Genomic DNA, 23,695 nt, shown 5'->3' with positions numbered 1-23,695 from the left:
AGCCTTTAGGATGCACTGTTTTGGTTGGCAGAGTAATAACAGTCAAGGCGTAAAGATATTCTCGCCCTAATTCTTGGGACGTGAATGCGCGACATGGAGAAAGGGACGGTGCAGGGGTGGTTAAGGGTGTCCAGTGGCATCATGAGTCCTTCAAGGTGGACAGCCTTCCCCACCTGTGGTCGGAGGGAGAGAGGTGATGACAGGTTAGGGATGCGATCCTTCCGGCCTTGAAGACAGAGGAAGGTGGGCCGCGAGCAGGCCGCCAAGGTGACCTCTAAAAGCTGTGTGTGCGCTGCCCTCGGCTCTTTTCCTTGAGTTGTGCGTCTCGAGGTGAGCCTCACCGCCGTCAGTGGCTGTGGGAGTTCCAACTGGCCTGACTGCTGTAGACAGTTTATTAGGCTGGTTCCTTCCAGGTGCGTTCCAGCCTGTACGTGGCTTCAGCTTTTATAAAGGCGCTGAGGTCCGGATTGTGGGGGGAGTCTGGATCTGTCAGGACATTGAAGTTTTCGTAGTGGAATTGCCAGGGCTGAGGGTGCGTGCATTTAACACCTTCATGGGTCTGGCACATCCCCCTCGCCCCCCTGCATGGGAAGCACGCGTGGACGGCGGGGTTCTAAGCTCCACCATCTGGTTCTAGAAAAGGAGGGGCGCATCGCTCCGATCTGTCCGGTGAAGCTAGTTGGTAAAGGGAGAGAACAGGCCCCGGAGGGTTAGGGGGAAGCCGTCAGGCTCGTGGGGACGGCGCCCAGCTGGAGTTTTTGCAGCGGCTGCCGCACTCTGTCCTGAGCTCCCCTGAGCTGTGGCCACGCCGGTGGGGTTCTGAGCAGCTGGCTCAGGCTGGGGCTTTCCTGGGACCCCTTCGGGGTGGTGCCCAGCAGCGCGGAGGCGAGGGGACATTTAGAGAAAGCCTGCCTCTCCCTCCCGGGGGGGGGGCCAGTGTGAGCTGGAGTCCAGCAGGGGCCTGTGTAACCTGCCAGGCGCCCCTTGAACTAGAGAAGAGGGAGGGGACATTCCACTCGGGTGGGCAGCTGTGCTGGGACCCTGGGTAGTCTCGTAAGAGGCTGGAAACCCCATGAAGAGGGCGTTTGTTGCCTCGCATGAACTCATCTACCAGGATGTGATTTGAGGGGGTGGGGGAGACGAAGGGAACTTCCAAATGGTTTCTGAGAAACTCCAGAAAAACAGGAAAAGCAAAACAGAAAGTGAAACTTTGGGATTCTTCCAGCTGCAGGGCCTCAGGCCATCTCCCTGTCTCACTGCATCTCTATAAAGTAGCACCTGCCTCATGGCACCGGACAGGGGCCCTGTTTTGCAACACGTGGGGAGGGGGATGTTGTGGTGTGTGTTTAGGGCAATGCCAACATCTCCGCACGCTCGCTGTGTTCTGTGAGCTCTGTGTCCCTTAGTTCAGTGTGGATATGCGTGTGTTTCCGTCTCTGTGAGCGGGAAGTAGGAACACAGGGAATGGCAAATGAGCCAGATGGTCCTCGGAAACCAAGGCGCTGTCCTAGAAATGGAGGACTGTTCTAGAGTGTTGAATTGAGTCCCTAAGGACGAGGCTCGTGGGTGCTGTGGAACCGGGTTCAGAGAAACAGGGGACCCGTCCGACTGGGTGGGGGAGGGGATCTGAAGGGGCGAGGGCGATCGTGTCGCAGGGAAGAAAGAAGTCTTCTCTACCTCGGGGATCTTCCAGCTGGACTCAAGACTAAGCTAACGCGAGATGGGTCAACGGGACAAAAAACCCAAAGTTGTGTTCTGTGTGCACGGGGGCCTAATATAAAACTGAGACCTAAGGAGGAGACCCAGACGGGTCTCTTTTAGACTTTCTGTACTTTGAGACAGAGAAGCACTAAATTTTGAGAAATTGGCAGGATAAAGAAAACAGGTGTTCGGGAGATTTGTTTATTTGTTTGTTTGTTTAAATTTACATCCATCCAAGTTAGTTAGCATCTAGTGTAACAATGACTTCAGGAGTAGATTCCAGTGATCCAACCCCTACATATAACACCCCGTGCTCAACCCCACAAGTGTTCTCCTCATTGCCCCTTGTCCATTTAGCCCATGCCCCCACCTACCTCCCCTCCAGCAACCCTCAGTTCTCTATATTTAAGAGTCTCGGGGCGCCTGGGTGGCGCAGTCGGTTAAGCGTCCGACTTCAGCCAGGTCACGATCTCGCGGTCCGTGAGTTCGAGCCCCGCGTCGGGCTCTGGGCTGATGGCTCAGAGCCTGGAGCCTGCTTCCGATTCTGTGTCTCCCTCTTTCTCTGCCCCTCCCCCGTTCATGCTCTGTCTCTCTCTGTCCCAAAAATAAATAAACGTTGAAAAAAAAAAAAAAAAAAAAAAAAAAAAAGAGTCTCTTCTGTTTTGTCCCCCTCCCTGTTTTTATATTATTTTTGCTTCCCTTCCCTTATGTTCATCTGTTCTGTGTCTTAAAGTCCTCATATGAGTGAACTCATATGATATTTGTCTTTCTCTGATTAATTTCGCTTAGCATCATACCCTCTAGTTCCATCCACATAGTTACAAATGGCAAGATTTCATTCTTTTTGATTGCCGAATAATACTCCATTGTGTATATATACCATATCTTCTTTATCCATCTATTGATGGACATGTGGGCTCTTTCCAGACTTTGGCTATTGTCGACAGGGCTGCTATAAACATGGGGGTGCCTGTGTCCCTTCGAAACAGCACACCTGCATCCCGTGGATAAATACCTAGTAGTGCAATTGCTGGGTCGTAGGGTAGATCTATTTGTAATTTTTTTGAGGAACCTCCGCTCTGTTTTCCAGTGTGGCTGCCCCAGTTTGCATTCTCACCAGTGGTGTGAGAGGGTCCCTCTTTCAGTGTCTGGGAGCTTTGACTAGTAAAGAATTCTAAGTGGAATTTGGACCGAGGTACGAGATCAGCGGAACATAACATGGTTGTCGCTACGGCCTTCTTGGCTCTAGATTTTCTGTCTCTGGTGATAAGGGTGTTGTTTTGCTTCTCAGTACCGACGAGACACGTTTCATGTGGGAGGTTTACATCCTGCTTTCTGGGGACAGGGGAGGGTCTCAGTGACCTTATACCGGAAGCTTCCCAAGCAGCTTCAATGTAAAATAATCAACACGCCATTTTGGCGGCCTGCCCTTGGCCACTAGAACGTGGAGATGCTGAGTGCTTTGGGAAGTCACCCCGTGAAGCTGAGGAGAGAGGGGAGGCTGTTCCCAAGGGGGTGTGCTGTAGGCAGAATAGCGCCCCCCAGCGATGCCCGCCTGACGGCTCCCCCTTCCACCGCAAAGGGGGAGCGGAGGATGCGACAGAAATAAGGTTGCTGATGAGCTGACCTCACAGAGGAGCCCACCCTGGCCTGTCTCGTGGCCTGATGTCATCCCAGGGTCCCTACCAGGGGGAAAGTGAGGCAGAGCTGAGACCAGAATCGAGCCAGCCACTGCTGCATCTGCAGACTGGAGGAAAGGCCTGTGAGCCTAAGAGCACGGGCAGCATCAGGAGGGTGGTAAAGCAGGAAATAGTTTCCCTCCCAGGGCTGCGGGAGGAAGGAACACACTCCAGAGACGCCCAGCCGGGTCTCTGACCTCTGGAACAGCAGCAAAGAAAACTTGCAACTTGCATGGTTTAGGTCGCTAAGCTGGTGGTAATTTGTTACCGTAGCAACAGGAAACTCCCATGGGATACATGGGGTCCAGGTCGGGGACTCTGAATGTATCCTCAGAGCTCTCTGGCTAGTGGTTAAAGCTGCCATCTGGGTTGCTGCAGATCCAAGTTTCCATGTTGGATGCAGGAGACAGAGCTGGCCTGTCAAATCAGGGCACGGGGGAGGGGACACTGTTTGGTAACCACCACTGGAAAGCAGGTTCTCCCCACGGAGAAAGACGGCACCGGATCCCTACCTCACACCACACTGGACAGAAGCCGCTCCAGGGTTTGGGCGATGCTGCTGGCGGCAGTGTCCCCGTGAAGCCTCCTGGGAGGCGAGCGGTGGCTTCTCGAGGATGCCACTCACCTACTCGGGCAGTGAGCACGTCCAAGGTACGTGAGGCTTTCGGAACCACAGCTGTGATACTTCCTCTGTCGGTGAAAAAGAAACCAGAGCTACAAACTGAGAGCAGGGACTTGAACAGACACGTGCACACATGTGTCCAGAACACCATCATTCACAGTAGCCAAAAGCCACCCAAGGGTCCACGGACAGATATGTGGACAAACAAAGCGGGTCTATCCATACGATGGAGCATTATTCTGACACCTGCTGCATCAAGGATGAAACTTGAGGACATTAGGCTAGTCACAGAGGGATAAACACTGCATGGTTCCACCTATGTGAGGTCCCTAGAGTGGTCAGAATCACAGACACAGCAGGTAGGGTGGTCTCCGGGACCCGGGGCAGGGGGAACAGAAGTTCACATTTAACGGGGGCAGTTTTCATTTGGAATGACAAAAAAAGTCCTGGGGATGGATGGTGGTGATGTTTGCAGACCTTACTGGAAGGGTGTTGCTCAATACCCCTGACTTGTACACTTACAGATGGTTCGAATGGTAAAGTTTATGTTGTCTGTGCTTTGCTGTAATAATAATGAGAGAAAGAGCTCTCACTTCAGCTGTACATGCGTTAAAATTGGAATGACACCGAGAAGATGAGCAGGGCCCCTGTGCAGGGATGACACAAATTTGGGAAGTGTTCCGTATTTTTAAAGCCTGTTTTAAAAAAAAAATAGCTATGAGTAATTTCTTTGTTAATGACAGACTTTTTTTTCAAGTTTATTTATTTTGAGAGAGAGAGAGAGAGAGAGAGAGAGAGAGAGAGAACACAAGTGGGGGAGGGGCACAGAGAGAGAGAGGGAGAGAGAGAATCCCAAGCAGGCTCACACTGTCAGCACAGACCCTGAAGCGGGGCTTGAACTCACAGTGAAATCATGACCTGAGCCGAAACCAAGAGTCCGATGTTCAGCTGACTGAGCCACCCAGGCGCCCCAAATGACAGACTTTTAAAAAATCTGAACAAGTGGGCGCCTGGGCGGCTCAGTCAGTTAAGCATCCGACTCTTGATCTCGGCTCAGGTCACGATCTCACAGTTTGTGGGTTCGAGCCCCACGTCAGGCCGACAGCATGGAGCTTGCTGGGGATTCTCTGTCTCCCTCTCTCTCTGCCTCTCCCCCACTTGCTCGCGCGCTCTCTCTCAAAATAAATAAACATTCAAAAATCCAAACAAGAGTTCGTTCGCACTTTTCGACAGCAACGGTGGGGTGGGAGTGTGGTGGTGGTGGTGATGGGGGTCCACTGTGACCACAGGCTTCACGTGCTCTGCCCCAACTTCCCGGCCTTTGCTCCGACCTGGGGTTGGCTCAAGATGCCAGGGAAACATTCCTGCACTAAACAGTGAGACTACCACCTCTTTTCCCTGGGCAGTGAGATTTGGGGACTTCTCAAAAGCATTAACAGCCATCTTTTTAAACACAAGAGGAAATTTCTCTGGCAGTCACCCACTTCCTCCTATTTCTTTCGTTTTGCAGAGAGAGAAACACGCCCCGTGACTCAGAGGCTGTGCCAGGTGTCGGTGGGGCCGAGCCGCTGCCAGGGACAAGAGCAGTGGGATGAATCTAGTCCACAGGAAGGTCTTCTGGGGCAGGAGGAAATCCAGGCTCGGAGGGGAAGAAGCTGGGAGCGAGTATGGACAAATCCTGCTCGCTGAGCCTCAGGGGCACCCGAGACAACAGCCCAGAGGCCATCCTTTGAACCTAAGGAGGATTACCGGGTTTCTGAAAGGACTGCACGCAAACAAAGGGCCCCAGAGTGTCATTCCTCTGGACGAAACCTCCCAAGGTATGGGCGTCGTCTTCGCATCTTTGTACCTTTTCCCCATCTTTTGCTTGCTCACTCGGCCTTTCTTTCAATACGTGCGGGTGTCACTCGGAGGGCCTGGAGGGCCCCACGAGGGGAGGGGGGCCGGCTTGCTCACCATCACCCCCCGCCACACGACAGCCGTCACGGGGCCGGGCTGCTAAGCGCAGGGGGGGCTCTGACGCGTGCTGGGGAGTGAGAGAAGGCCCCAGAACAGAGCGAACCGGCCCGGCCCGACCCCACCAATATTCTTGCTAAGAAATAGCAACGCGGTCGAGACCTCAGGACGTTGTAAGGGCAGGTCTTCTGTTTTGGGAGGGGGGGTGGGGGGGGCGGATCGTGGCCCCCTGCCCAGAAAAGAGCCGGGTTGGTGTGGGATAAACCGGAATCCCATGTTGGAGGGAGAGGGGCAAGTATATTCTAGGCTAGTGCTGTCTGAGGAGATGGAGTGTGAGCCGGGCGGTGATTTCAAGTTCTCAGGAGTCACAGGAAGCATTGAAAAAGAAACGGGTGAAATGAACTTCAGTAATATCTTTTCTTCAGCCCAATAGAGCTGAGGTAGTATTTCAACATGTTTCAACGTTCAATCGGTATTAAAATTAAGGTATGCTACATTCTTTTTCTTCCCCCCTGCTAAGTCTTGGAAGTCTGATGTGTGTTTTATGCCGACAGCACAGCTCAGGTTTGACGTTTTCAGTGCTCAGTAACCACGGGTGGCTCGGGGCTGCCGTGCTGGACGGCACAGCTCTGGAAGGAAGGGGAATGATGTCCAGGTAGCCCCTGCACCTGGTGACAGCACAGAGATTCCAGGGGTCACGGTTCCTATTTCCACATCTAATCTAATTAATGCCTGTCCACAGGGAGCCATCTATGAGAAGTAGACAGGGAATCTCCACCTTCAGAATAGTTTAAGGCTGTCAAAGGCTGTCTTGCTTGGGGCAAAATAATTTCCATCCCACATTCCACTCCTCCTCAACCCTTCGTATTGTTATAAGTTCAGCTGCTTTCACTGAGACGCCCAACAAACTGTGGCTTAAGATAAAACAAGATAAAACGTGCTTCTCTCATGGAAGATTTGGGTAGGTGGTCCAGGGCTCCTCCGCGATCAGGGACCCAGACCCCTCCATCGGACCCCTCCACTATCCTCCCCATGGGGTTCCTGTCTCGTGGCCCAAGACAGCTGCCCAGCTCCTGGCATCACACGTTCATTCTTGCTACGAGAAAGGAAGAATAGGAAATGGGGGGAGGGGCATGCGTTCGCCCTTGACGACAGGAAGGCATTCTGCGCCCCAACTTGAAATATACCTGCCTTCTCGTTCTGAAGTTTCCAGGGAGGATTTAAAGTTCAAAACTGCCCCTCCAAGTTGAAGTCCATAAGAATCAGTGTCCAAGTGTTCAAGTGCTTTGGACAGCCCTGTCTCCCAATTCCTCTCTCCCATCTGAGTCTCATCAGAGCCCGCCTCCTGCAGCTACAGGCTGCAGTGTCTTGCTGAGGCTCCTCTGGGACCCGAGGCAGAATTCTTCCCTTCGCATCCCTCCCTCCTGGCAGAGGACCAGCACTGTTGGCACCCCCTGGGAACCTGTCCCAGATGCACATTCCAACCTGGGCTTCAGTGAGCCCTCCACGTGGTCCTGATGGGCATTCCTTTTGACACTATTTCCTACTACCTCTGTTGGACCCCCCTGTCCGTGCCTCTGGTCGGGAAAGCGCCTTTGCTGCCTCGATGTCGGGTTGACAATGCGCCGCTGATGAAAGCGCAGACCGTGCATCGCCCTGGGCGCTTAGAGGCTCATGGGAAGGAACCGCTCGTGTTAAGCTTTCCTGCTGCAAGGGGGACACGGTGGAAAGCGTACCAGTCTTCTGTGACCCTCGTACAAACTCGTGCCCTGCTGATCCTGACTGGCCGCAAGGAGCCCCGTCCCCAAAGGCTCTTCAAGCCACTGCCTCATCTTTGTGCGTGGTTCCCCTGACACCAGCTCAGCCCACACCCACCCTGCTCTGGGGAAGAATCCTGGGCGGGCGCCCCTCCCCCTCCCCGGTTTCCCCCATTCTTCCGAGTCCCTCCGCTGAGCCATCCTTTTGGGTTCTTTTCTTCCAGGCTTCCAACAGTTGGTGCAGGAGGGGAAGTTTCTGGAAGCCTACCTGAGCGTCTCCGCGTCAGCATGGGAAGGGCAGGACTGCGGCCCCCAGTACCAGGCTCTGGCCCAGAGCATGTGGCAGGTGGTCCAGCAGGCTCTGGAGGGCGTCAGGCTCGGCCAGGAGCTGGAGCTGAAGCTCCAGGCGGTGCTGGACACTGTGGAGTACACACAGGACAAGCCCCCGAGCCCGGAGGCCGGTACCCTCGAGGATGGCACAGTCGCCACCTGGGGCAGTCAGCTGGAGAGGCTGCTGAGAAATGACGCTGAGGCCCGAGTGCCCACCTGGGACCCCAGGGACAAGCTGGACCCTTTCCTGGAGAAGCTAGAGGAGGCTGTGAGACAGGGCCTGGGGTCGCTGAGGGCGAGCCAGCTGGGGGCCCGCCTCTGGACGATCTACAGCACCTGCTTCCAGGAGGTCCTCCTCAGCCGCCTCTTGGAGCTCAAGGACTCCTGCGGCACCAGCTGGAACAGCTGCTGCGTGCTGTATGCCTGGGGCAGGACGACCTTGTTTGGGCAGCTGGGGTGAGTCCTCCTGGAGGAGCTTGGGGTCCTGGGTGAGGGCCCCCAGGCCAGGGCTGCGGTTGACACAGAGCCTTTCGAGGGGCCACCTGGGCTGGGCTGGTGGCCGGAGAAGGCAGATGCAGCCCCAGCCTCGGGGACACATGCGTGTCAGTGTGCTTGTCGTGTATATGTGCCGGTGCGTTAGTATGTTAGGGTGTGTTTTTGTGTGTGTGTGTGGGGGGGGGGGCTCACGGTCCACATTTGTGTGTGACCAGAGACTGGTCTACGCCAACAGAGCCTCTGGCTCTGGTTTCTCAACCCCAGCTGCCCTCTCTAGTCACTGGGCCTGGTGCAGGGGCGAGGGGCAGGCAGCACAGGCTGGGGAGGGGGCGAGGCCCGGCCTGGAGTCCACTGCCCTTAGCGCTGAGCTGTCCTCCGCAGCCCAGTCCCTCCCCCAACCCCAGCTCAGCTCTGTGCCCCTCGTGGTTCCTTCCAACCCGGCAGGGAGACGCTTCTGAATGCGCCTGCCACCTCCCAGAAGCCCACGGCCGGGTACCTCTTGGACTCCATGATGTTTGTGACCTGGATGTCCCAAGTGCAGAAGAAGCTGGTGGCGCTGATCCAGGTAAATGGGTCCAGGAGTCTCCACCACCCAGAGGTCTCCTTGTCCCACATCTGGCTGGGGGACAACAGGGAAGGGGATGGGCCAGGGCGGGCCCCGGATGGTGGGCTGGAGCCAGAGCCCCCGTCCACTCCTAGGGCTGCAGGGGTGATGCCATGCCCATTCTGGCCCTTGAGCACTGTCACGTGGGAAGTAACCACGTGCCGTGGGTCTGAGGTGTGAGGCGTATCGCGGGCCCAGAGAGAGCGCACCAGACCAGAGGTCGCTGTCCTGACCAGTGAGCGCAGTCTGGCCACTTCCACACCGGTGGCTACAGAGCAGGGCCGGCGAGGCTCGGGTGGAAAGCCAGCTGCCCCAAGGTGGGTGCATACGGTTAATCCTTGGCAGACGGAGAGGACTTAAGGGGACGTCGCAATTTCCTACTATGGTCTTTTTTTTGGTTTTAATGTTTATCCATTTGTGAGAGAGAGTGTAGGTGGGGGAGGTGCAGAGAAAGAAGGAGACAGAGGATCTAAGAGGGCTCTGTGCTAACAGCAGAGAGCCTGATGCGGGGCTCGAACTCACAAACCTTGAGAGCATGACCTGAGCTGAAGTCAGACGTGCAACCAACTGAGCCGCCCAGGCGCCCCTATGATCGCTTTTAACAGACGTGACCTCCCATAACGGCATCCCTGGCCGTGGCACAGACACGTCTAGTGTCACGGGAACTGGCGGAAGAGATGTTTTGGGATGCAGGGAAGCTTTCTGCCTATCTCAGCTAACAGACCGAGAAACTAAGCTTTACGACCGTGAGGTAGAGAATCGGTATCGGCTTAACGGGAATTTTCCAGTAGCTGGTGCGTAAGTGCCCAGCCTTTTCCTCGCCGGCAAACTCAGGGCTCTGAGTTTTTAACCTTTGTGTTTTTTTTTTTCAATGTTTTTTATTTATTTTTGGGACAGAGAGAGACAGAGCATGAACAGGGGAGGGGCAGAGAGAGAGGGAGACACAGAACCGGAAACAGGCTCCAGGCTCTGAGCCATCAGCCCAGAGCCCGACGTGGGGCTCGAACTCACGGACAATGAGATCATGACCTGGCTGAAGTCGGACGCTTAACCGACTGCGCCACCCAGGCGCCCCAGGGCTCTGAGTTTTGAGGCCCTTTGTCCTTCACGGCTCTCCCCAAAACCGTGGCGTTGCAGTTTGGGCCGGATCAGGGAAGACGGGGCTTCTCACTCCTCGATGTTCCACGCTCCAGCCGTCAAGGGCTGCGCTGCAGTGTCCGGTGGGCAATTCAGACAGGCAGCCAGAGCGCAAGCAACGGTGCCGCCTTCCGGGTGGTGGCGCGGCGATGCCCGCGAGAGGCGCGATGCCGGGCACCCGTGTCGGGTGAGGGCTAGCAGCCGCCGTCAGTGGCGTCGGGCAGGCAGCCAGACATCAGCTTCTGGCAGGGCTAGGAGGGAAAAAGTACCGAGGGCTGAGCTGGTGGAGACAATCAGCTTCCAGGCTGCCCCTTTCCGCAGATAGGAAGGCCACGGCCCGCCAGGGGCCTTCAGATGGAGGTACCTGGGCTAGGAAGGAGACCCAAGTGGGAGTCTGGGCAGCCAACCTGAGGACGCCCCCCTCCCCCGGCCACACTGTGTTGGCCGTGTGGCCAGCCGGGTGAGGAGGACAGCTTCCCCTGGGGGGACCTGCTAGGGACAGCCTCTGTCACTGCCTGGGGTCGGGCCTGAGAGGTCACACTCAGGTTTCTTCTGGCCAGGAGCTGGTCTCCAGGGCCCTGGGTCTCCCTGGTGCAACCTGGTCCCCAGTGGTCCGTGGTCCCTGTGTCCCCAGACTGTGTGTCTCTGGACCCTGGCGGCCCTCTCAGCTCTCAGCCCACGCCCGCTGATGGGCTCTGCTGTCCGCGAGTGGGAGCTGCCCATCACCCCCAGGCAGATGAGCAGACGGGGATGGGAGCGATGGCCTGGCCAGGAACGAGGAGGAGGGTGTATCTAGACGCTGATGCACAGAGGGCCGGGGGCTGTGAAGGGGAGGGTTTACTCGGAACTGGGTCCCTCGGCGGTGGGCGGATTTCAGGCTGCTGGTCAAGGGGGGAGTTCCTGGGCGGGCTCTGGTTCTTACTCGCTCTCCTGTCCTCAGTTGGGGCGGAGCCCCGGAGAGAAGCCTGGGGATCAAAGTTGCTTTTACTGTTTTCTGGGCAGGAAAGGCTGGAGGAGACTCTAGAAAATGTCCTGATCTGCGATCAGAAAAAGTGGGCCCCGTTCTCCCACCCAACGTTCCTTGAAATCTTCCAGGTATTCGCCAGTCAGTCTTTCCAGCCCACCACGTGGGTCCCTGGCCCCTTCCTGAGCGCCCCGCCTGGTGTGTGGGGGGGTGCCTGGAAGGATGGGGTGCTGGGGGGGGGATGACTGAGGGGTGGCCGTGCGCATGTGCAGCAAGGACGGTGTCAGTGACTGAGGGCGGCAGGCACAACAGATGGGGTCCCAGTGCTGGGCTGCAGGGCGCATCTTCAGGAGACGGGCCTCCTCCTGGAATGTCTCAGCTCACGAGACTGCCCGGGGCCTCAGGTAGGATCTGCAGAGAGACCAGTGTCTGGGGATGCCTCGACGAGAGGGTCAAGCAGCCATGGGGGCGTGGGATGTTTGGCCTTGGAGGAGAGGCCACCCCGTGTGTGGGGAGGGGGAGGGTTTTTTTTGTTTTGTTTTTTTAAAGAGGATCTGTGCTGGGAGTTTCTGTTGCTTCTCTTGACTGCTCAGAGTTGGAGGGAGAAAACATTTTATGCATCCTCAAGGCCTTTATGCCAAGAAGCCCTGTTCAGAGTGTCAGGTGGGGAGCTGGCAGCTTCGTGGGGGGGGGGGGGGTGGGGGGTGGCGGCAGCCTCTGGGCCAGACAGGAAAAGCCTAGCCATGCGTGGGGATGAGGAGGTCGTTCAGGCTGTCTGATTGCAGGCTGACTGGAGGGTTCGAGGGAGAGAGGCCTGCAACACAGGTGGGGCCGGGAGGGGTAGTGAGGGCCTGGCGGGAGGCGTCTGCTCTGTGCCACCGGCGGCAGGGAGAGCGGCGGAGGGGTGTGGGTGCAGCTCCCGCGCGTCAGCCCTTCCTATAACAGAGTTGGGGGGGACACGGTCTCCCAGGGTCCGCCGGCTGTGTCATTGGTCCCTGGGTTCCCCCCTGAGAGGCCACATGCTTTGACTGGCAGCTGCTGGAAGAAGCCATAATTGCAGCAAGACCCACTGGACCATCGGTCACTAGCCAAGTTCAAGCCATGGTTCTGGAAATATTTTCAAAGTTTCTGAACAGGTAAGTGAAAAGGTGGTCGTTGCCTAGAGAAGGAGGTACGGGTGTCTGGGTCTACAGAAGCCCAGTTAGAGTGTTGGCCGAGCCTCCACCCACGGGCCACCGGGTGCTTGGCCAGTTCCCGAAGCAGGGCAAGGGGTGGGCACTGGCTTTGGGTGTCCCCAGTCTGGCCTGCTCCACCTCCCGCCTGGCTCTGGAGGCAGCCCCTGGGTGACTGTGGAGACGTCCCATGGTGGCACCTTCCGACATGGCGTCTCCAGCCTCCCGTGGCTGTCAAGCTAGTTCCATGGAGGGACTGCAGTTAACTTTTACTTAATTTTAGTTAATTGACCTTTAAACACCACCTGGGGCTGGGGCTCCCATACTGGACAGCAGGACTGGGAGGAAGGGAGAGCCCGGCAGGGCAGTCATGAGCATGCAAAGTGGAATTCTGTCTTTATCTAAAACTTCATGTTTTGCTCATTCTGGATGTTTTGGATCGGTTTTGAGTTTTTAAAATGTTTCATCAAAATATTATCTTGGGGCACCTGGGTGGCTCAGTCGGTTGAGTGTCTCACTCTTGATCTTGGCTCAGGTCATGATCTCATATTTCGTGGGATCGAGCCCCATGTTGGGCTCCGCACTGAGCCTGGAGCCTGCTTGGGATTCTCTCTCTCTCCTTCCCTCTCTCTCTCTCTGCCCCTCCCCCCCAATAAATAACCAATAACAAATGATCTTGGTTACTAACCTTGGCCAGGGACCTGGAAGACTGCCCGTGTCCCCATTTCCTCTGCTTTTCACTGTCAGAGTCCTGAGCCGCACACCCAGCTCTGTCCCAGGCTAAGGATTCGGGTGGGGACTCTGCCTCTTTCCCGACGGGCTGGGGCTGGGCTCAGTGTGGCAGGGTCCTTGGGCCCCTGTGATTAAGAAGCATGCCTTGGGCACAGCGCGGTGTAGAGCACATCACGAGGCCCCTTTCTCCGGAGACTTCAGAAGTGGCTGTGTTCACCTGGGCCAGGCTCCATAAAAGGCGGCTGTGAGGCAGGTTACTTAAGAGAGGCCAGGGATATGGATTGTTAGGTGAAATCAGCCAGGTTTTAAATGTTTAAGAAAATGTTGCTGGGCCGCCAGTTTGATCTGTGGTCTAGGGACTCAGACTCGTGAGGGCGCCCCTTCTGTCCTGCTGTTGGGGAGCAGGGGTGTGTGCTGTCCCAGAGCCTCCCCCTACTCTCTGCTTTGGAGCAGCTTCAGTGGCCCAGCCCGGGCGTGGGGTGCCGGCCTCCCCTTCTTGAGAGCACGCCCAGGCCTCAGCCGACGCTCCCAGGGCTTGGAGGGCACGGCCTCGTCTGCCGGCCTTCCCCTTCACCCGCCGGGGAGGGAGGGCTTCTCAGATACAGCACTGACGCAGCTCCAAGTCCACGGGAAAAGCCACCCCCATCCTGTTCTCAAGCATCTGCCACCAGCGGTCCTCCAGGGCATTCGGTGAAAATGTCTTTAGGAAGCATCTGGCTGCCGGGTCTGGCACGGAGCCAGCCCAAGTAAACCCCGGCTGCCTTGTCAACATCTCGGTCCCTGCAACCCATGTTTGTGGTTCTGTGAACGAGGCGGCCGTTAAAGCAGAGAAGGGACCCGGCCTGTGGGGCTGGGGCTGGTGGGCGGGGCCTGCGGCTGGTGGGAGGGACTGCATCTCCCGCCTCACCCCGCAGGTACCAGGACAAGGCTGTCCACTTCCTGCAGCAGAACGCCACTGCGGAGGCCTTCCCCGAGGTGCACGTGCTGGGAAACTGCTGCATCCTCAGGTCCGTGGGGGCGTGACCCGGGTGTGGGCGGGGCCGGTGGGCCCCGGCAGGCTAGGCAGTGGACGATCCGGATTTGCTGTCCTTTGTGAAAAAAGTGGGGAGAGGAGTTTTCCACTGTACCTTTTGCATTTTAAGGCACGTGGATACAACAGTCTATAAGTACAGAGAAAAAACAGTGGGATGGGATAGACAGCAACGGCAGCAGAAATGAGGGAGCGTCAGCCTCCCATCTGTCCCAGGGTGCACAGAGGCGCAGGGGTGTGGCCGGTGTGCTGCAGCTTTGGGGCTGTGGCAGGGCTCTGGGCCAGGCCCCACGGACCCCCTTTGGTTACCCCAACAGGAAAACGTGGCAGGAGCTGAGTCAGGCATGCTTTCCACCTGCAGACCTGGTGACCGCGGTACAGGGTGCCATCCACGCCATTGAAGGCCACAGCCGGGACCACCTCCTGCTTAGAGTCAGAGCCCTGTGCCAGGTGATGCCATCCCCGCCCCAGCACTGGCGTGGGGTCTCTTCTCCTAGAAAACCTAGGCAGAAGGTGCCTGCCCGTGTCTCCCTGGACTTCTGCCCAGCCCAGCAGAGTCTTTGCTGGGGAGGGACATGGCAGCGATGACAGAATGGGCTAGAGATGTTCCTGGTCAGCCCCCCCCCCCCCCCCCGCGCCTTCCCCAGCTTGCCTTCTCTGTCTGCAGCAGAGGGGCAGGGCCAGCTTCCTGTCTGACCTGAGGTAGGGGTCCTGTCCGATGAGTGGGCTTAGCTTAGCCTCCCTGCCACTTTATGAGGCCTGGCCCCCTCCTCATGGAGGGTACCTCCCTCTGTCCCCTCTGGCTAGACCTGCCTCTTCCTCTCTCCACCTGTGTGATTGCTCTCCTGCCAGGCCAGTTGAGGCCTGACATTGGCTCCCCTCTCCCTACCCCGGCTCTGACCGGGCTGCATTCCCAGGCAGGTGAAGTCCCTTCACTGTGTCCCAGAGCCGCTGTGCCTGCCTCTGTGACAACTTTGTCTCCCCCTGAGCTGTGGCTGCCACACCAGAGGATGAGGTCCCTGAGGATGCCCAGAGGCTGACCCTGGAGCCGAAGCCCTGAGAGGGCGAGGTGGCCTCCTAGGATGTGGAAACCATAGGAGGGAATTTTCCATTCAGATTAGGGGTTCAGGGCCCTGTCCTCATGGGGGCCTCCTGGGTGGAAGATGGGAGGTACTGGTGGTCGGTCTCCACTCCTGCAGTTCTAGCCAGTGGTTCATTTTCCCCCTGGGGACCGGCTCCTGAGACAACGGCCATTGGGTTTTCTGCAGAGTTGAGCACCTGGCAAGCCCTGGGGAGGTCTGGTCCTCCCAGGGTGACCAGCAGCCTGTCCTTGCCTCTCCCTGGGCTGTGGCAGACATGGCTTCAATCCCAGCATTCCGTTCTGCTCTGGCCCGATTGGAGCCCCGGGGTCTTTCTCCACACAGAGCTCCAGGCAGGCGGACCTCATGGATTGGACGTTGGCACCGTCTTTTACAGATGGTGCCGATGAGGCTGCGTCTGCAGACGGGGCGCTGGAGGGCTGGGGTGTAGCGGGGACGGGACTTGCTCAGGTACCCTGGTAACACCGAGGAGGCTGGCTTTGTCCCTCTGCCCATCCTCTGTGGTGTCCACTGAGAACTGAGCAGGCCCCAGTCCCGTGTCTTGGGAGTCTGATCTGGAGGGAAAGCATCATCGAGGTCTGGTGCCAGGCCAGTCCTGTGGGGACAAAGGGGAGAGATGCGGGGGGACTCAGGAGGGCTCCAGGGAAGAGCTCGGGTCAGGGGCTGCAGTCTGAATCTGGGGTGCTCTCAGAGATCGGCAGGAGGAGGGTAGACAGAACTTTGGGACAGACAGTGGGTGAGCTTCTGGCCCAGGACTGTGCCCTCAGTGGGGCGAGGCGGGGGCCCAGAGGCTGGAGGAGACCGGCAAGGGCGGGAGGGAGCACGGCCGGCCTGGGCACCGCGGGCCCCCGTGACATCCGACCCTCCTGTCCTCAGAATCTGCTGAGGGGCCACTTCGGGAGGAAGGAGAAGGATCTGGTCAATGCTCTGCAGTCCCTGTGGCAGGCCCTGGAGGGCTGTCCCAGCCTGCACTCCACTCCAGTGTATGAGGTAGGCAGCCGATTCGGGGGGACTGACTTGCTGGCGGTCACCCTGAGGAGCTGAAGCAGGCACCCCTGGAACCCGGTGGTTAGGGGTTCGATGTGGTTGGTGGTGGGGACAGGCCCTCCACAGACCCGTGCTGGAGGAGTTTGAGTAGCATCCGCCTCCCTGCCCGCCCCCCCCCATCCCCGAGGGTGTACCGCTAAGGCCAGCCAGACAGTGTCCTGGGACAGCTTTCACTCGGGCCTCTCCATCTTGTCTTGTGGAGAGCAGAGCATCATGCAAAGTTTGCACATGGTGGTCTTTGGGGAGTACGTCCAGGCCCTGGCCACCCACCTCAGGATGCTGGCGCCTAGGAAGTGGGGGAGCCTGAGGATTCAGGTGGAGATGGACATCTGGAAGTTGGACAACATCTTCAGGAAGCACGGGGTGAGCCGTGGACCCCTCGGGTAGGCCAGGTGCTGGGAGGGAGTCGCTTTGTCCTCCCTTTCCGGTTCTCGTCTCTCCCGGCCCCCTGCCTGGGCCGGGTGTGCTGTCCTCGCCCAAACCACACTCAGACCTGCTGGCACTGGGCCTCAAATCCCACACACAAGGCTGGGGCCACCTGCTTCCACGGCGACACTGTGAGATAGGGTTGGGATGTCGCAAGCTGGGGGGAGGCAAGCCCTCCCAGGACAGGTGTGGGGAGCTCAGGAGGTAACTTTGGCGGGACCAGGCAGCTCTGACCAGCAGCGCCCACCCTGGGGCCTGAGGGATAGACCTGGGCTCTGGGCCTGCAGGTGGGTAAGGGGAATGGGTCCTCCGGAGAGACAGGAAGCCGGGAACACAGGGCCCATGCTCACGTACCAGCTGCTCCCGGCAGGGTCCCGGCTTGGCCATCCCAGAGGAACCCATCCTGGGGATCTTCCAGCTCAGTGAGAACAAGGGCAGGGAGACTGTGGATGATTGGCTGGCCTCCTTCAGGGACAGATTCCCAGGTTATCTGAGGTACGAAGGAGAATAAGGGGCTGGGGAGGGGGTTGGTAGAGAGGGGGACGGGTGAGCCTGCGGAGGTGGGGTGCTGCCAGGGGCCCCAGTGGGGGCAAGGCCGCACCAAAGCATGGGCCCCTGGGTATGGAGGGTCAGTAGCTGCCAGAGACTGAGAACCCTAAGCTGGAGTCTCACAGCTCATTGACCCCTATTCCCAGATAGGGAAACTGAGGCCTGAGAGCAAGGGTCTGGGCAAGGACTTGCCCAGAGTCCCCAGCAAAACACGGCAGGCAGTGCAGGACCATCACTCACCTGGGGTCTTAAGGGAGGCTGGTCTCCCTGCCACCCTCAGAGTGCTCCCATCCTGACCCCTTCCTAGAGTTCCCAGGGCTCCCTGGTAGGTCGCCTAGGGGTCCCCGGAGGGAAGGGCGGGTGGAGACTTGGGGAATGTGCTAGTGTCCCAGCCGCCCTGGAAGATACTGCTCTAGACTTCATTGGTGGGCACTCCTGGGTACGCGGACCCCATGGTCACAGGTGCACAGACCCAGAGGCTCACAGGTGCACAGAAGCTCTCTCCTCACTCCCTAGCATGCAGGACCAGCCATGCAGCTTTGTGGACTCGGAGGTTGAGGTCAAGGGAAGATCCTGCTGCTGCTGCTGCTGATCCCCCAGCTCTGCACCAGGTGACTGAGGGTGCAAGTCTCCAGAGCATCCCTCCAGGGGAGGCAATAGGGCAGGGTCCAGCCCTGGGCAGGGTGGCCAGGGCCGTGGCTCTGGAGATGTGGAGGGAACCAGGTCAAAGGGCACAGCCGGATCAAGGTCCAGTTGCCGTAGCAGACGTGGCATGGCCAGCCTGGGTCCCGCACCTTGTGCTCTCGAGCACAGTTCTCAAACGTCTTGATCTCAGGACCCCTTTACTCTGAACAGTCACTGAACTTAAGTGCTGTAGCTTACGTGGTAAAATCTAAGAGTTACCATATTAGAAATTAAAGCCAATAAAATATTTAGTAATTCATCTACAATATTGGTTAAAATAGTAATTCACCAAAATGGAAAATTAGTATTTATTAAATCACTAGAAACAAAGTAAATGACAATATATTATTTATATGTGAATATATAGATTTGAAAATAAATTAACATTTATATAGAATAACACTAATTTAGGTATATGAATTTATTTAAAAAAATAAACCCATAACATGTTAACATTATGGCAAATAAAGATTTTTAAATGGAGAAATTAAGTATTTTCTGCAATAATAACAACAAACTTAACAACATGGGTGTCATTGTTTTATATTTTTGCAAAATCTTTGTCTGGCTTACTAGGAGACAGGTAGATCCTCATTTATTGGCTGCTGTGTTCAATGTGTTGTGACATGTTTTGGCTGGAGTATATAAGGAAGGTCCAGCCTCTCATAGACCAGTTACTATTGGGGAAAGAGAGGGTATTTTAATGCCTCTTTTAGGAAATTATGGCCAGTCTGCTTTGATATCACACCTTTCCTGGACAGGTGGTAGTTTATTAAAGATTAGGACGTAGATTCTGAAACCAGCTTGATGAATTTTATGAAATTTGCATGCTCTGTTGTAGTAAAACCCCTCGGTCTACTTTGCGCTTTGAAATGGCTCTTCTACCCATATGTGATTTTGTAGCATAGAGTGTTTGTCACCTGGCAAACACAGGTTCACACAGTGATGTGGATCTAGATGTCAGCATGTTTTATCAGACCTTGTCTATAAAGCACCTTTGTTAACATAGCTATCAGTTTCATCAGGAAAGTCTATAGCTGTTGGGAATCCCAGGCTCACAGTGGAAGACACAAGTTTTCCAAAATCCCAATTTTTGCTCGAGAGCTCAAAATTTTATCATTGGCAACAAACACCATCAGTTGTCTACCTTGAAGTGGCCAGCTCACATTATTCATTTCCAAGAACATGCCATCAACAACTGAACAGTCTGTCCATGGGTCATTCTTTCAAGTAAAAGTGGTGTTCCATGAAACAAGTAGCTAGTTCAGCTTGTAACTCAAATGTCAATTGCACAAGTGCTTTTCCTCAGGGCGGCCATTGTCTTTCACTGTGCAATACAAGGGCCGGGTATGAACTGTGTATTTCTTCATGTGGGATCTTAAAAATTTATGCATCACAAATTTTGTGTAAATCACAAATTGAGATTTAACAAGAGTAAGTATTTTTACTCTTTTATCAGCACTTTTTAAAGTGAAACTGGATTTTTTTTTTTCCTGTGGGTACATGATGGTGAAGGACACTAGTAGAATTTGGTGCCACTGCTTTGGTGTGGGCCAAGGTTCTAGCAACTTTATCCGCCATGGCTTTTGGGCCATTGGTGTAAATGTCCACTCAGCGAAAGGGGCATATGAAAAGTTTTGACCTCACAGGTCACCTGAAGGATCTCAGGTCCCTGGGATTCCACTGAATATATTTTGAGAACCACTGATCTAGCTGCACTGGGCTCTTCTCCTGCCCATGTGCCTGCTGTTGGTTGACTCACATGAAATTGTTGATATTTGGTCAGATTGTCTCTACATCTTTGTATGTTCTGTTCCACCTACCTGGAGTGTCCTTCCCATCTGTCGAAATTCTTCTCCTTTCAGGCCGCCAAGTCTGTTGCTCATTTTCTTTCCCAAGATGCACATCACAGTCTTCCTCTGGCCAAGAGCTGTCTTGTCTGTTCATTGGCAAGTGGCTTGATGGCAGAGGACCAACCACATTTGTCTTTGTCCCCCCAGGGTCTGGCAGAACCCTGACTGCCCTGAACAGAGGTGGAGGTGAGCAGTAGCTTCAGGGAACCTCGGGCTGTGGAAGTTGTGTGACTCCAGCAGCTACCTAAGGCAAAGGATCTGGGTGCCCCTGATCCCAGTGCCCACCCAGTGGCCACTTCATAAATGACAGCCTGATATTCAGGAGGAAGCCAATCCTTCCGAAGTCTGGACTCTTCTATCAGAAGGAATGCCTGGGGCATTTACCCTGGAACCCAGCCACCAAGCTATAAGGTAGGCCAGGCCTTGTGGGAGGCCACGTGCAGGTGTCCCAGCCAGCGACTCTACTGAGGACCCAGCCAGGGCTATGGACATGAACCCCAGATGTTCGAGTGAGGAGAGCTTCAAGATTCCTGCAGCCCCAGCTGCCGTCTGATGTATTATCAGAATTAACTTGTGTCTGCACACCTGGACACTTGCCTGGTGTGGAGACCCCCACACCTGGTGTCAGAAGAGCAGTCGCAGGAAATGTCTTGGGTGGACGTTCAGGTACCGCTGCCTCTGGGCTACGTGAATAAATCGCAGCCGACAGGCCTCTGGTTAACTGTAGAGTTGGAAGCGGTCATTTCTATTTTTCCTTTTTTTTGTCCGCCTTGTCCTCATTCTCCTTTCTGGAAAATTAAAGAGTAGCTCCTGTACATCTGTGTTTGTGGTCTGTGACCTCGACCTTGCATAGGAATTTAAACACCGTGTTTAGCGGATCCCCTGGGCTCAGATAGGTAGTATTTTTATATATATTGTAAAAGAACTGTGCAATTTGGGTCTGTAGTTCCTTGTTTTAAATTTTATTTATTTATTTTGAGAGAGAGAGAGCACGCACAAGCAGGGGAGGGGCAGAGAGAGAGAGAGAGGGAGAGAGAGAATCCCAAGCAGGCTCCATGCTGTCAGCAGGGAGCCCGATGTGGGGCTCAAACCCATGAACCCTGAGATCATGATCTGTGGTGAAACCAAGAGTCAGATGCTTAAGCGACCGAGCCACCCAGGCACCCCTGGGTCTGTATCTCCTTTTTGTCTCTAGAGATGTTGAAGAGTTTTCAATTAAAATTTCCCGGTGGAAGGGTCTTTTCATTTTTAAGACCTGGTTTCGTTGCATGATACCGTAGAATGCTGCCTATATGATTTCTATTTCTTGGGACTTATTCAGCCTGTATCCCTGATCATCCCCGTCCTCGACCCCAGCAGGCCTTGTCCACAGGCCACAGCCTGGCCCCTCCCTGGGACGCTGCTCAGGTCAGTGTCCTTGCCCCGGGAGGACCCTCAGCTTGGTGGGGAGGCCCAAACAATCAGGAACATAGCCACCTCCCACTGCCTTTTTTCCAACCCTGGCCCATCCCGAGTCCTTTGAGTTCTCAGCGCCCCCCGCTCAGGTCCCGCAGGTCAAGGTGAGCCTGGGGAAGGGGGCTGTCCCTTCATGAGCTGGGGTGGGAAGTCTTTCTTCCTTTCTTTTGTCTCCTGGTCTCTAGACCAGCAGGATTTTGTGGTTGTGCAGAGTCCAAAACTGTGCACAGTTTTCGGCCTGGAGTCCAAAAGGAGGAGGACCTCACGTTCCTTGTGTCTGAAGAAAGAACTGGCTTGTTCGTCCCTGGTCCTCTCTGTCCTCTGGCCCTCCTGCCCAGTGCTGCCACCTGCTGAAGACAACGGCCAGGCCGCCTCCTTCCTGATCTTCCACCGCTGTGGGTCTCGGCCCCTCCTCCTCCTCTCTCCACCCGGAGAGCCCTCTTTTCTCTGACTCGGGCCCAGGACTGTGTCCCTGGGGTTGTTTCTGAGCGGGCAGGGCAGGACCATGGCTGGGAAGGATCGGGAAGCCCTGACGTGCTTGGTCTAGGAAGCAGAGCCCCGGGGACAGCCAACGGACCAGCCACACTTTCCACCCCTTTGGACCCAGGGCTGGACCACGGGGAGAGGGTGCTGGGCACTGTGCCAATCACATTACGTAAGTAAGAAGTCTAAGAACAAAACAGAATAAAAAGTTGAAGCCATACGTGTTATTTGAAACCGGCCCAGACTGGTGCTGGGTAGCAGCAAACACTGATCGTCTCCTAAGAACAGTGTCTTCATTCTGGCTGGGTGTCAAAGTACTCCGACAGAGGTGGGGAGAGGCAGATGGGGGGGGGGGGGAGAGAGAGAGAGAGAGAGAGAGAGAGAGAGAGAGAGAATCTTAAGCAGGCTCCACACTCAGAGCAGAGCCTGATGTGGGGCTAGAACCCACGACCCAGGGGTTCATGACCTGAGCCGAAATCAAGAGTCGAACCCTTAACCGACTGAGCTCCCCCAGGGGCCCCTACAAGGAGTTTTGGGAGGACAATGAACTCCATGCAAAAATCAGCAAGCACATGGTGAGACCCAGCAGGAACAGTGGACAGCGGGCGGGCTGGCAAAGACCTGGCTCTCGGCCACCCCGTGTATCAGGCACGGACTGTGGAGCGCAGACTAATCGTGCCGGAAGAAATAAATACAAGCTTGGAAATATCTATAGGGCAGATGCTGACTCCCCCTCACTGGGGATTCCTTGTGGCCTTAGGGAGGCTCCTTTGGGACCTCTTGGGGAGCAGAGTCACCGGTGTCACGAGAAAACCCTGTCCTAACATTTCCCCTTTCCTGAGCCTTCCGCATGTTGCAGAGGAAGTTCATAGCTGTCTGCCTCATGTACAGCAGGACCCTGATGCAGCCTCCAGAAATGCATTAGGACCAGTCTCAGGTGCCCTTGCCAGGACACTGGTCACACGGTCACAAGGGGATGCTCCCATGTCAGCGGAGGCCCCATACCCACTTTACGCTTTGCCCCAGCCCTTGGTCCCAGCGTGCGGGTCCAGTCCTACCTGACTTTGCCCAGTCCCTGCGGACACACGTTTGCCAGACACTGCAATTCCTTCCTCGGATAAGCTAGTCCCCTCGAGTCAAGACCAACGATCCCGCTTTGTCCCGACCCTGGTTGTTAGTCTGAAGACATGAGGGTTGGAGAGAATGGGTATGATCTTCTGAGACCGCTGCCGGAGGCAGGGGCTCGTATCTGCCAGTGGCAGGGTTCAAGTTCTCAGAGCCACCCCCCAGACATCCCTGTGCCAGACCCCAGGTGCCCCGATGTGGGCCCCGACGTGGACGTGAAGACAACGCATCTTCCTCGTGGTTCCGTGGCAGAACACACGGCCCGGGGCTCTCCGCCCAGTCCGCTGCGGCCAGAGGGAAGAAATGTTTAAGGCAATGCTGCCACCAAGATGTTAAGACCTCCAGCGCCACGTCTGTGTTCACCCCCTTCGCGGACGTTCCCCTCGGGCCAGCCGAGTCCACCCCCAGCTGTGGGGGCATCACCCCTGCATCGCGGCAGCTTGAGACTCAGCTGGCCGGTCTCTGCTTCACCACCTGAGGACCTTCTCAGGTGCCACGGAACGTGCTTGCTCCACGGCCACGGCACCCTGGAAGTGCCCAAGCTTTTACAGTCACTCCCAAGGCTTCCCTCAACAAATAGGCAAGGAGAGTCTGGTGGCGAGCAGCCTAGTTTCTCTGGAACATTCCACATGGTACTTCCCAGGGTTCCCAATGGGATGAGCCCTAATTGCCAATGAGTGGGAACCCACTCACCGGTATACTTTGAACGGATGCTGGAGGTCAGCCTAGGATCTGATTTTAAGGGTGGCAGAGCTGAAAATGCGACAGGTCTCTTACACCAAGGATGGGGCTCT

General features: G+C 56.0%; 1 protein-coding gene, 1 long non-coding RNA gene and 1 other non-coding gene across 6 annotated transcripts; all 3 read left to right on the top strand.

Annotated features, from left to right (window-relative positions):
- Positions 1-2,844: 2,844 nt before the first annotated feature.
- On the top strand, positions 2,845-20,653 carry LOC125168214 (uncharacterized). 4 transcript variants are annotated; one of them, XM_047863147.1, is made up of 13 exons: positions 2,848-4,031; positions 5,513-5,822; positions 7,940-8,501; positions 8,985-9,105; positions 11,284-11,376; positions 12,281-12,381; positions 14,064-14,156; positions 14,497-14,629; positions 16,156-16,269; positions 16,534-16,689; positions 17,123-17,247; positions 17,818-17,912; positions 19,986-20,653. In XM_047863147.1, exons 2-12 carry the CDS (start codon positions 5,594-5,596, stop codon positions 17,891-17,893), a joined length of 1,803 nt encoding a protein of 600 aa, XP_047719103.1. In that variant the 5' UTR covers positions 2,848-4,031; positions 5,513-5,593; the 3' UTR covers positions 17,894-17,912; positions 19,986-20,653. The 4 variants fall into 4 exon arrangements, 3 of the variants coding, with proteins under 3 accessions (XP_047719105.1, XP_047719103.1, XP_047719104.1); XR_007153045.1 differs by lacking the exon at positions 17,123-17,247 and having other exon boundaries at positions 2,847-4,031; XM_047863148.1 differs by lacking the exon at positions 11,284-11,376.
- Positions 4,588-4,692, top strand: LOC125169172 (U6 spliceosomal RNA). Its single transcript, XR_007153503.1, has one exon. It is a non-coding gene; the product is annotated as a U6 spliceosomal RNA (small nuclear RNA).
- A 261-nt stretch (positions 20,654-20,914) lies between the features above and the next one.
- On the top strand, positions 20,915-21,994 carry LOC125168215 (uncharacterized). Its single transcript, XR_007153046.1, has 2 exons — positions 20,915-21,245; positions 21,479-21,994. It is a non-coding gene; the product is annotated as an uncharacterized LOC125168215 (long non-coding RNA).
- Positions 21,995-23,695: the final 1,701 nt, after the last annotated feature.

Source organism: Prionailurus viverrinus, chromosome B3, assembly GCF_022837055.1.
Source record: "Prionailurus viverrinus isolate Anna chromosome B3, UM_Priviv_1.0, whole genome shotgun sequence".
NCBI classification, from domain to species: Eukaryota; Metazoa; Chordata; class Mammalia; order Carnivora; family Felidae; genus Prionailurus; species Prionailurus viverrinus.
Note: the sequence above shows the minus strand (reverse complement) of the source record. Positions and strands in the feature narration are given on the sequence as shown.

Excerpts from the sequence above, each read along its gene's own strand:
- LOC125168214 (XM_047863147.1), top strand. The coding sequence starts at position 5,594 with ATGAATCTAGTCCACAGGAAGGTCTTCTGGGGCAGGAGGAAATCCAGG. Across the intron at positions 5,823-7,939 it reads TCTGGACGAAACCTCCCAAG|GCTTCCAACAGTTGGTGCAG; the intron begins GTATGGGCGTCG and ends CTTTTCTTCCAG. Across the intron at positions 16,270-16,533 it reads ACTCCACTCCAGTGTATGAG|AGCATCATGCAAAGTTTGCA; the intron begins GTAGGCAGCCGA and ends TGTGGAGAGCAG.